This window comes from Eschrichtius robustus, chromosome 10 (genome assembly GCF_028021215.1).
Source record: "Eschrichtius robustus isolate mEscRob2 chromosome 10, mEscRob2.pri, whole genome shotgun sequence".
Lineage (NCBI taxonomy): Eukaryota > Metazoa > Chordata > Mammalia > Artiodactyla > Eschrichtiidae > Eschrichtius > Eschrichtius robustus.
The window spans coordinates 51,426,482-51,438,939 of record NC_090833.1 but is presented as its reverse complement, the minus strand read 5'-3'; the positions used below and the strand labels follow the sequence as shown (position 1 = coordinate 51,438,939).

The following is a 12,458-nucleotide window of genomic DNA, read 5'->3' as shown; positions in this document are numbered from 1 at the left end:
CAGCTTTTAATAAAATTTGGACAGCAAAGATATATTGTGGTAATCCGTTTCTGGCAAGACGCAGAAATGTAGATATTCTGACATGCAGAACGGAAGACTATGAGCCTCTTATAATGGAGCCTGAACAGGCTTGAATAACAGTCATCCGCCATCCCATCCAAAGTGACCCCAGGAGCGACCACAGGCAAAGCCTAAATCCATTTGTTTCAGGTCAGCTCCACTATATAGAGTAGACAATGAAGATCTGGGTGTTCTATGCGTTGGGAACACGGCTATGATTATTTTCAACTGGAATGTTTTCAAAGCAGGTCTCTCTGGTTGTTCATAGAGACCCTCCAACAAAAAACAAAAAATCTTAACAAAGCACTAACGAACATCAAGGCTTAAGTAATACATGTATTGATAGATTAGCCGCAAAACACACCTTCAAGTAACTTAATGGTTTGACTGGCTGAGTGGGCTTACTGCATGTAGACCCTTGGAATGTTCTGAGGATTAAATGAGACAGTATCAGTGAAAGTGTTTTGTAAAGTGCTACGAAAATCCTAGTTGTTATTAAGGAACCTCATCTGTATGATTGATCAATAATTTGCTCTGCTGTTACACAGGCTTGCCTTAGTGAAAAGAACAGCCCAGAAGTCACACAAGTAAGCATCCTGACATTACTATACAGTAATGACAAACAATAATATTTTCCTGGAGGCTCCCTGTGTCTTCACTGAAATTCTCCAGCATAAAGATGGTCACACCCACCTCATCCACTGATGGGTAAAGGGCAAAGAGCTCGGCCTGCCGATTGGTCCTCCGGGCCTCCTCATTCTGCTTCTCAAAGTCCTCGGCACTCACTTGTTGCACGAGGTTTTTCAGCCGCAAATCAGGCTGCAGGCTGCGGAGGTCAAAGTCACAGGCAGTGATGGGGCCTTTCCCAGATACATCGCACAGCACGTTCAAGTGGCAGGGGCCTGCCTGTGAAAAAAGACATGTCTTGGTGAGAGAGATCGTGGGTCTAAAATGAGAACTAAAGGGTCTGGAATGTCTCAAGACTGCTCCAATGTGAGATTGCAGAGTTGGGCCTCAAAGAATTTCTGACAAGAATCACATCATAGCTTCCTGGACTGAGTATCCTAAAATTAAATGTATCCTTCCTGCCTGGAAGCAGGTAATTAACTCATCAGATGTAGATACACCTGTTCTTGAGGAAAAGTTTGAAAACAGTTCTGTATTGCTGTTAGTTTGGGGCATGTTCTTTTCTGGAGATTGGGAGCCAAACCTCTTATGAACCCTACTCATGTCTTGTGCTCAAGCAGAACAAAACTGGAATAAGGCGTTTTAAAAAAGCAGAGACTGGACTGGGGAATAAAGGGACCTCATCCTAATCCCAACTCCAGAGCCTGGCTTTCGAAACTGGACAATAAGACCATCTGTGAGAAGCCTTCCCAATTAAGTTTTATATAAACTCCAAAGCTGAAGAGTATGTTTCAGAAGACAGAGATGTGGGCATGGAAACACTTTCCTACAGGACTGTAGTAGCAGTTACAGGAATAAACACCAGGAAAAAAAAAAAAAAAAAAAAAGAGCGTTTGCTATTCCAGCAGTATTCACTCAGCTGTAGTGTGCCTGAAAAAAACTGTCTTATTTCAGTCACAAAGTGGCCACTTCACTCCACTAGAAATGTCCTGGAAATTGGGAAATGGATACCTAACTACAGACTTGGCAAAAAACATACAACCATAATCAAGAATATGTTGTAAGAATAATAGATGGATCTGTTATAAACACCTGTAAAATTTACGGTAAAATGTTATTCTCAAAGTACTATTAAATGGACATACTACTGTACAATATCTCCATAATACATATTTTTGGTGACATCTGTCTAACTCATAAAAGTGTTACTCTCCTAGATCATAAATTTTATCTAAACTGAATGTGTTAACAATAATCAATGGTAATACTTTAATTAATACTTTTGTTCATCTTAGAATTTGTAAGATGCTTGGGAAAATGAATTGGATTTCCCAACACTCTTTAAAAGGATGTAAAGATGTAGATAGATAGATAGATAGATAGATAGATAGAGAGCTATTGATGTCTTTATCTATCTTCAGAATTTATTCTAAGGCCACAACTGGACAAGTGAGCAAAGATGTGAGGACAAGAGTATCTCTGGAACTCTGTAATAACAAAATAATAGAAACAACCTAAATGCCCCCCTCAAAAAGAAACTTTTCAGATTACGAGATTTTGGAACTTTCATACAGTGGAACATTAGGCAGCCATTAAAAAAAAGAAAAATGTGCTGTCATTGGAAGAGAAAGATAATCATAGTATATTGTCTTGTTAATAAAAAAGAGGAAGCTTTACAATATTATATATAATTTTTATGAAATATATGTGTATCACGGATTCACATCATATATATATATTTAACTTACGAAATTCAGGCATTTGGCCTCACAATTCCACTCAATAAGGTGCATAAAAATGATTGAAAAGGGCTTCCCTGGTGGCGCAGCAGTTAAGAATCTGCCTGCCAATGCAGGGGACACGGGTTTGACCCCTGGTCCGGGAAGATCCCACATGCCGCAGAGCAACTAAGCCCGTGTGCCACAACTACTGAGCCTGCGCTCTAGAGCCCATGAGCCACAACTACTGAGCTCGCGTGCCACAACTACTGAAGCCTGTGCGCCTAGAGTCTATGCTCCACAACAAGAGAAGCCACTGCAATGAGAAGCCCGTGCACTGCAACGAAGAGTAGCCCCTGCTCACCGCAACTGGAGAAAGCCCGCGCACAGCAATGAAGACCCAACACAGCCAAAAATAAATAAATTTTTAAAAAAATGATCGAAAGGGAGGATGTTGCTGGACTGAGCATCTCTCCATGATGAGTATTAGTCTAATACTTAAAACCACACCTCTCTCGTATAACTTGGCTCTGAAACCCAGCTGATGACGTGAGTGCTGTGTTAGTGCGCTGAAGGAATGAGTGTGCTTTATGGCTGTGCTGGATGCTCACCTTTTGAATTTACCCTTTATGCTCTGCTCTGTGGTGCTGGGTCTGCAACTCAGCAAATCACATTTCTGATTTGCTACTTCTCCCTTTAGGTTCTGCCAACAGGGAGCACTCCAGGGAGACTGGATGGCTGGGGGAGGGAGAAGGGACTGACCCCTTCCTCTCTGCCTGCTGTTCCTCTCACCTTGGTTGTGGCCATTGGTCCTAGTCTTCTGTTTCTCTGGCACTTCCAGAACAACCCTCATCTTACCTTCCTTGGAGGTATCAGCACCAACTGGGCAATTCCTTCTCCCAGGAGGTCTAAGTCCGGACTCCCAGCCCCTGTGAGGTCTCTCCTCTGACGAAACCACTGACTAGGCTGTGCCCCCTCCTCAGATATTTGAGTCCTAGCTCTGAGGCCCCTCTTCTGAGCTGCTAGGTTCTGATAACTCCAAGCTCCTCCCACTAGACCCATGGTTCTCAAACATGGTCCTGGGACCAGCAGTATCAGCAACTCCTGGGAAATGCTATTTAGAAATGCAAATTCTCACGCCCCACTCCAGACCCAGTGAATCAGAAACTCTGGAGTGGGGTCCAGTCATCTGTGTTCCGACAAGCCCTTCAGGGGGTTCTGATGAAGCTTAGGTTTGAGAACCATTGCCATAGACCCCAGGCTTAGGGTGGCGTGCTGTTTCTTGTAGTTACAATTTCTGTAAGACTTCAATTTTCCTTTCTGGTTCTCGCAGTCCTCCAAAATGTGTTTAACCATTTCCCTATGTTAAATTTCTTCTGTGGAAATACCTAGTGCTTCTTCTGTCTGACTGATACAAGGAACAATTTAGTTGGTCACCTACATGATGAAAGCTGAATTTAGTCAAAATTACCAGTGAAAAACCCCTGAAATTTCCCACAGAGGACAGCATACAGATATCCCATTCCTCAGTAAGCCCACCAGGTTCAGCACTGGAATTGATGGCTGATTCCTCTGCAGAGATAAGTAGTCAGCCCGACTGTAGTTTGAAAAATAGGTATTATTTAAAACCTCTAGTCATATTCAGCATGGCGAGATGCTTGTGTTATGAGGGCACCTGGAAGCTGAAAACTATACTGGTTTAGAAGAAGTCCTGTGCAAACTTGGACACACTTCTTCCTCTATGTTTTATTTTTCTTACCTATAAAACGGACAGATTAGACCAGAGCACTGGTTTTTAAAATCTTTTTAAAATTGTGTCAAGTATATATGCAACATAAAATTTACCATTTCATCATTTTTTAATGTACAGCTCAGTAATGTTCATTACATTCACATTGTTGTGCAACCAGTCTCCAGAACACTTTTCATTTTGTAAAACTGAAACTCTATACCCATTAAACTATAACTCCTCATTCCCACCCCTCCCCAGACCCTGGCAACCACCATTTTAACTTTATATATCTATGAATCGGACTACTCTAGGTACCTCATATAAATGGAATCATACAGTATTGGTTCTTTTGTAACTGGCTTATTTCACTCAGCATAATGTCTTCAAGGTTCATCCCTGTTGTAGTATGTGTCGAATTTCCCCCATTTTTAAGGCTGAATAATATTCCATTGTACGTATATGCCACATTTAGTTTATCCATTCATCTGCCCATGGACACTTGGCTGTTTCCACCTTTTGGCTACTGTGAATAATGCTTCTATGAACACAGGTGTATAGAGCACTGACTTGTAAACTGTAACTACTCTGTAATCGTAATAATAATAATAACAACAGCAGCAGCAGCAGCAGTAGCCAACATTTATAGGGCACAAAGTGTGAGCTGGCATTGTCTTAAATGCTTTACACACATTAACTCATTTAATACTCAAACAACTTCATGAGTTGGGTACTTTTATCATCCTTGTTTTCCAGGAGAGGAAACTGAAGCCCAGGGAGTTGAGTTATCCTGTCTGAGGTTATAGAGTTGGTATGTGATAGACAGGCTGCCTCAGTGTGGAGCTTTCAATCATACTGCAGCCTGCCTTAGGCTTGGGGGCACCTCTGAGTCTCTGCAGGAATCATTATAGGGATGGGCCCAATTCCCCCCCTCCCCAGTTAGAGCCCCTCCACTTTTATCTATTTTCATTTGAACACCAATGTCTATAGCTACAAACAAGTTTGAAAAAAAATATCACTGACTCAAATGGTAGAATTCCTCCTATTCCAATATTCTATGAGTCTAGCCTTTTTATTAGTTTAAAAAAAGATCGACAGCATGCCATGGAAGAACGTCCAGTAACCTGGCAACCGTGTTTGTTGATAGGAAATACCTGAGTGCTGGGTTCACTGCACTCCAAGGTTTCTGACTCAAACGTCTGTTTCTGAAGCGTCTTGTGAAAATCTTTTCGGGATCCAGTCTTTTTAAAGCCGCAAATCTCCGAACTTCCTTGGTTTCTTTCATTGTTGTTATTAAATAAGAGAGAGTGTGGAAGGAGGGAGAGGGAGAGAGAGAGAGAGAGGCAAAATCATTAGATTAAAATAAAACTAATGGCTTAAGTGCAGACATGGTGCTGAAAGATCTTGCAAAGAGAGGACCAGTTGTAATTCTTCACATCTAATTATGCACCAGGCCTAACACAAGGCTCTGTTGTAATGAGATACAAACTTGCCTCCTGGCTGGTTCATTATTAAAGGCAGGAGTGGCCTGGGAAAATGCCACTTCAGAGGTGCGGCCATTTCAGCTGTGGGGCATTTGGCTCCAAGCTGAAGCTAAACTATGACCCTAGTGTAAGAGGCTGGAATAAATCTAGCAAAGTGCAGACGCAGTGAATAAAGGTCGTTTGAAGATAAAAATAGAGGAAAACATTTAATCTCCAAATCAATGTTCTTAGTAATGAATAAAAAAGGCAGGACATGGTTAAGAAAAAATAGAAATAAATGATTTATGTACCGAAAATCTTTGCTGCCATTCTCAATCGCCACTCCATGCACGCCATTAAAGTTGTGTTTAAAAAATGTTGCAAATATTATATATCACTTATATGTAGAATCTAAAAAATAATACAAATGAATCTATACAAAACAGAAACAGACTCACAGACATAGAAAACAAATTTACAGTTACCAAAGCGGAAAGGGGGTGGGGCATAAATTAGGAGTATGGGATTAACAGATACAAACTACTACACATAAAATAGATAAGCTTATTTTTGTGTATGGTGTTAGGGAGTGTTCTAATTTCATTCTTTTACATGTAGCTGTCCAGTTTTCCTGGCACCACTTATTGAAGAGACTTTTTTCTCCATTGTATGTCCTTGCCTCCTTTGTCATACATTAGTTGACCATAGGTGCTTGGGTTTATCTCTAGGCTTTCTATCCTGTTCCATTGATCTGTATTTCTGTTTTTGTGCCACTACTATATTGTCTTGATTACTGTAGCTTTGTAGTATAGTCTGAAGTCAGGGAGTCTGATTCCTCCAGCTCCATTTTTTTTCCCTCAAGACTGCTTTGGCTATTCGGGGTCTTTTGTGTCTCCATACAAATTTTAAGATTTTTTGTTCTAGTTCTGTAAAAACTGCACCGGTAATATGATAGGGATTGCATTGAATCTGTAGATTGCTTTGGGTAGTATAGTCATTGGGAATGACATATATACACTAATGTGTATAAAATAGATAACTAAGAAGAAACTGCTGTATCAAAAATAAATAAAATAAAATTCAAAAATTCAAAAAAAATAAAATAAAATAGATAAGCAACAAGGATTTACTGTATAGCACAGGGAACTATACTTAATATCTTATAATAACCTATAATGGAAAATATTCTGAAAACATATATATATATATATACACGTATACATATATAACTGAATCACTTTGCTATGCACTTGAAGCTAACACACTATTGTAAGTCAACTATACTTCAATTTTTAAAAATGTGTTGCTATGGAAAGGGTTTAATATGATGTCTAGCACTGTCACTGGAGAAAGAAGTTAGACCATCACAAAAAAGGCAACAGATATACGTTGTCAAATAATAACTATAGAAACCAACATGTGTATTCCCCATTTTTATGACTCAAAGCCTTCCTGGAAAACATGCTGCAAACTCAACCACACAAATATGCACCTGTTTTGTTTGATTTCCCACACTATTAGGAAACCACTGAGCAAGCTGGTAAAGGGATGTGAAATGAGGCTAGGATTTATTAGGCAGATCAAATGGAAGACAGGTAAAGCAGGAAATGTAGGAGAGCTACTAGCAATGATCCAAATACAGTTTATAACTCTTTGGGAGGGGCGAAGTGTTGGGTTATGCAAGTGGCACAGAGCAAGTATTCAATACTAAGTAAAAGAGGCCAGGAAAAAAATAAAAAGATAACTGCATGATTCCATTTATATGACATTCTGGAAAAGGAAAAGCTATAGAGACAGAAAAGAGATCAGTGGCTTGCCAGCGTCTGGGGGTAGAGAAAGGGGTTGACCACAAAGAGGCCTGGGGGAATTTGGGGGGTGGGTGGGGCGTGGAACCGTTCTGTATCTTGAGTGTAATAGTGGTTACACAACTGTATGCATTTGTCAAAACTCACAGAACTTTAGTCTAAAAAGGATGAATTATAATTACCTCCAAATCAATGGACAGTTTCGGATTATGCCTGGCATTAATTAGGATAGTATGTACATTTAATAGTCATTCAACATAAGGGCTGATACTTCACTGCGGTTTATTATAGGATGGTGGTCTCACTGAAGCAGGAGTGAATGGATTTAAGTCCTGGCTCCACAGCTTACAAGCTGTGTGACTTAAGGCAAATTACTCTACTTCTTTGTGCCTCAATTTCCTTATCAGGATAATAAGAATTAGAATAATACCTAGGTCATCAGTTCTACTGCATGCAATAAATAAATTCTCATATGTAAAATACTTAGAAGATTTCTTGGCTTATGGCAATAAATTAGTAAATATCTGCCACTACTTAATGATATTTATTAAATAGTATTAGAGAATATGGCTCAATTATATGCCAATTGTCTCTGTCAGTGGACAAATAATCCAAATTAGACCAATGAATAAGGTACTATAAGCAAAGGAAAAAAAAAAGGGTACAACTCAGTGTTGTTGAAGATTTCTTTTAATGCAATGGTCCAGGATAGATTTCACATCATAGGCACTAAAATGTATGTATTCATGGAATAAAGATAAGATTTGAAAAATCATAAGAATTATACTTTAGGGCTATTCTAGTTTCAATTCAACCTATGCAAAATATTCCTTTCAAGTGAAATAAGATTTTCTGAGGACTTCAGAAAAAGCACTTATCTTAGTATGTCAGAGGAATGAACCCAAAACTCTATCTCATATATTTTAATGCATCACAGGGGAAAAAACTACTTTCCTCTGGAGGACCATGCTTAATGAAGCCGCTTTACTTTCTATGGATGTCTTTTTTTTTTGTTTTTATACAGCAGGTTCTTATTAGTTATCTATTTTATACATATTAGTGCATACATGTCAATCCCAATCTCCCAATTCATCTCACCACCACCACCATCCCCCCCACCCTTGCTTTCCCCCCTTGGTCTATGGACATGTCTTTGTCATCCATAACCATACAGTCAAACACTGATTTAGTTAGCTCTTTTATTCCTCCATTATCTCCTTGCTGATATTACATTTCTCTATAATACCTAGGAATAGTCTTTTATGTCCTTGCTATCTGTGATAATGGCTTTGAATCCCACTTAGGGGGCAGAGGAGTAGAGTAATGGCCACTTGTGTTCCCTCCCACTCTCATAATTCTATAGGACATTTGCCACTCAGGTTCTATAATTGAGACTTTTAAATCAGACAAATAGTGCTGCTCATGCAGGATAGAGGAAAGTTTTAGATTTCAACTTAGTAGAGAAAGATTAAAACTACACAGAAGCACAAAGTCCTGTTCTCCTTTTGGGAAAAATGTATTTTCCTACTTAAACTGTTTGCCTCTGTTACTTAGACTGGAAGATGCCTTGAATGAATTCCATTTTATCTTTTTCATGTCTATAGCACAAAGTTTTGTGTCCTTGCTCTAAAAATCATAGTGCTTTTCTCTTCATGACTTTTGCAAATGGCCGTTAATCTAATGAATACAACGGTGCCATGGTTGTTTGTTTATCTCATCTTATTTCCATATATTTTGACAATTTTGTATGTATTGCTGTTTACTGGCATCCTTTGGGTGATGGTAAATATTATAAGCATTATTTTCTCTGTAATTATCTTTAATGAACTAAAGAGAATAACTTAAGAATGTGTTTGGTGTCTTGGTGGAGAGTAAAACTCTGAAGTAATTAAACTTGTTTACATGCTATTTATTCTTGGTGTATTACCCATAGTGACAGTGAAACATTTCATGAGTGTTATGAGCAGCATCATAAAAGCCCTTAGACTTTGTCTTTCATCCTGGGTGATTAAGGTAATTCTGAAGGAAGGTCATGCTCAAGGAGAGCTGGGATATCAAGGAATGGGGTACCATCTGTTTTATTACTCCATATTTTACTCCCAGTGAACTGGTAAACAATTAAAATTCAAACACATCAGTGCATATCATTCAGTTACTCCCAAAACACCATAAAAATGTCTCCCTGATCAATAATTGCTTATTATGACATGCATTTGTTGCTCTGGCTGTCAAGGTGCTTAGCTATTTGCTTTCTAAAAGTATGGAAAGCAAGCCAGGCTCATCAGCCTATGCAGTGACAAAGAGCAATCCAGCTGTGGAAATCACTGAGCCACTCTTGACTTGTTACACACAGACTCCCCATCCCCATAAATCCACTCCCACGAAAGCCCAATTCAAAGGCCAGCACTTGCACCAAGCCTTCCCTAACCTGGCCAGAAGTAACTGCTCCCTTCTCTGAATTTTCAAAGCATGTTGTTTGTATTTCTCTTAGAAGTTTTTATAATATTCTATGTTACAGTCTAATTACTTGTCTAAATTTTTATCTCCCCTGCTAAATATGTGCTCTTTCTCACTAGACTATGACTTTGCTGAGGACAGGGACTCCTTTAGAGCTAGGATTCCTGTGTATTCCTCTTTGCATCTTCTTTGGTGCCTTATTCTCAGGAGATATTTTCTAAACATTTGTTGAATGGGAGAATGAATGAAACTCTAACAAGCAAATATCTATATCGTGTTCCTCTCACACAAGCGTTTTTAAATCTGTCAGACCCAACACTGTCTTTCTCTGTAACAAATGTTTTATAATGCCACCTTTATAACCCATCAACTTTCTCATTTTTAGAAGTCAATAAGATCTCCCAGCTGTTATATAAATGAGAAATAAAAGAAACATAATACCTAAAATAGCATGTATGTAAATATGCAAATGCTTGGACACAACTACACCAGAGAACATAATGAAATAGCTGTTTGCGCCTGCAGGAAGAATCGTTGTAAATATAACACCTACAAAAGCAGACTGCAACAGATGTGTTGTATGGGTGACTCAAACACCACAAAGCAGCACTGCTGTAATGTGATTTTTCCAAAATGGGGGAAAACTCTTGTAGAGCTCTAATCAGCACAAAGTTTAATTTCCCCTATATTTACATGATAGTTGTTTTCCCGAAAAATTCAGTGCAAAAATATTTGTAAGATGGCATAGAGGCTTAGCTCAGATATTTACAGACCAGTTTTTCACCACCCTGAATGTCCAGCAGGACATTTGATTGTTGTGTTGGATGTTGAATTTGGGATGATCCTTCATTGTACGTGATGCCCCATGCATTGCAGGGTGTGATACGCGGTAGCCCACGCCAGTCATTGAGACAATTAAAAACAGAAACATTAATTACCCTCATTGAGAACCATTGCTACTAAGATATTAGAAAACTGGAATCCCCAAATCCAATCTAAACCATAGTTTTAGCAGCACATCTGGGAAAGGATATCCATCAAGACTTCCCGGAAGGGGTGAAATGCAACAAGTTTAACCAGGACAACAGCATCATTCAGGTGTTCAATTGTTTGGGGGCAGAATTCTACTAGTGGAATCCTAAAGTGAGCACTTTTCAGAGTTCTATTTTTGGTTTTGGTAGAAAGTAAATTTCTCATATAGAAATTATTATACAGTTTAGCAGAAACAGGGATGTTAGGAGACTTTAAATTCAACATATCCACAAAATAAGGGTATCTAGTTCTATAATACATGCACTGGTATTGCATCTAATGGTATTTTCATTGATGATAATATAGCTAACATTTCTTGGACTGGTAATTGTCTTAGTGATTGTCTATGTGATTGTCTTAGTTGAGATTCCCTAGAAGCTGAGCCTGAAGCAGGGACTCAGGTGCATGTGATTTTTGAGAGCGTGTTCTTGAGGAAAAGCCTGTAAGAGAGATAGGGAAGCAGAAGGAGTCAACTAAGGATGAGAGCTCAGATAAATTCTTGGCCCGACACACAGGGTGCTCTGGAAGGATCACATTGCGAAGTTGTCCCACTGTCCCACTTTGAGACAAGAGGTGGGACTATGGAACCCCTTGCACCAGTGCTATTGTGCCAGTCAGGCATTGGTCACCACCACCAATCCAAGGTGGGAGGTTAAGGGGCTGGGAGGTAGAGTGAATTGCTCAAATGTCTCTGGGCACAATAGCTCCTACACTCACGGCAGCTGCAAGATAAATGCATGGGACGGTAAAGGGGACCCACTATATGTTAGGTGCCTGGCATTGTAGTCTTTATTACAATGCCAGGCACCTAACATACATTATTTTCCTTTTATTTTGAAACAATCTCAAATTTACAGAAAACTTGCAAATATAGTACAAAGACCTTTCCCCCCTCTCAAACTATTTGAGAGTAAGTTGCTGACCTAATTCTCCATTTTCCCTGAATACTTTAGTGTGTAACTTCTACAAACAAGGACATTCTCCATCATAATTAGTATTCAACCATCACATTCAGAAAATTAACATTGATACATTATTACCATCTAATCCTCTGACCCCTTTCAACTTTCACCAAATGTCCCCCAAATGCCCTTTCGAGCAAATGGATCTAGTCCAAAGTCATGCATTGCATTTATATGTCACATTTCTTTAGTCTTATTCACTCTGGAACAGTTCCTCAGTGTTTCCTTGACTTTCATGACCTTAGGATTATAGGCCAGTCATTATTTAGAAAGTCCCTCCATTTGGGTTTGATTGTTGTAAATGCCCCATTCCTCATCAAACTTTCAGTTTGATTTGTATCAATATGGAGTCACAGTTTCCTATTTTATTCAACATATCTTAATCCATTTCTATTATTTATTTTGGTGCTCTAATTATCCTCAATTCGACCAGTGTGAATCCCTTCAGCTGGCTCTTACATCTTTTTACATGTCCCCAGCAGTCACTGATGATGACATCCTGCTTTCTGCCACAAGATATTCAGGCTGATCTTATACTTTCCTTTCCTCAACCCTGGAATCAGTCATTTCTCCAAGAAGCTCTGATTCTTTTTAGCGGAAAATGG

The 12,458-nt window shown here is 39.1% G+C and overlaps 1 protein-coding gene across 1 annotated transcript in view; it reads right to left on the bottom strand.

The window, feature by feature from the left end:
* DOCK8 (dedicator of cytokinesis 8) overlaps positions 1 to 12,458 on the bottom strand; it is a 220,983-nt gene that overhangs the window by 132,658 nt on the left and 75,867 nt on the right. Inside the window, exons 5-6 of the mRNA XM_068551869.1 lie at positions 5,289 to 5,412; positions 754 to 966 (exon numbers count right to left, since the gene is read on the bottom strand). Coding sequence (XP_068407970.1) covers positions 754 to 966; positions 5,289 to 5,412 — 337 coding nt within the window. The remainder of the gene's footprint in view (positions 1 to 753; positions 967 to 5,288; positions 5,413 to 12,458) is intronic.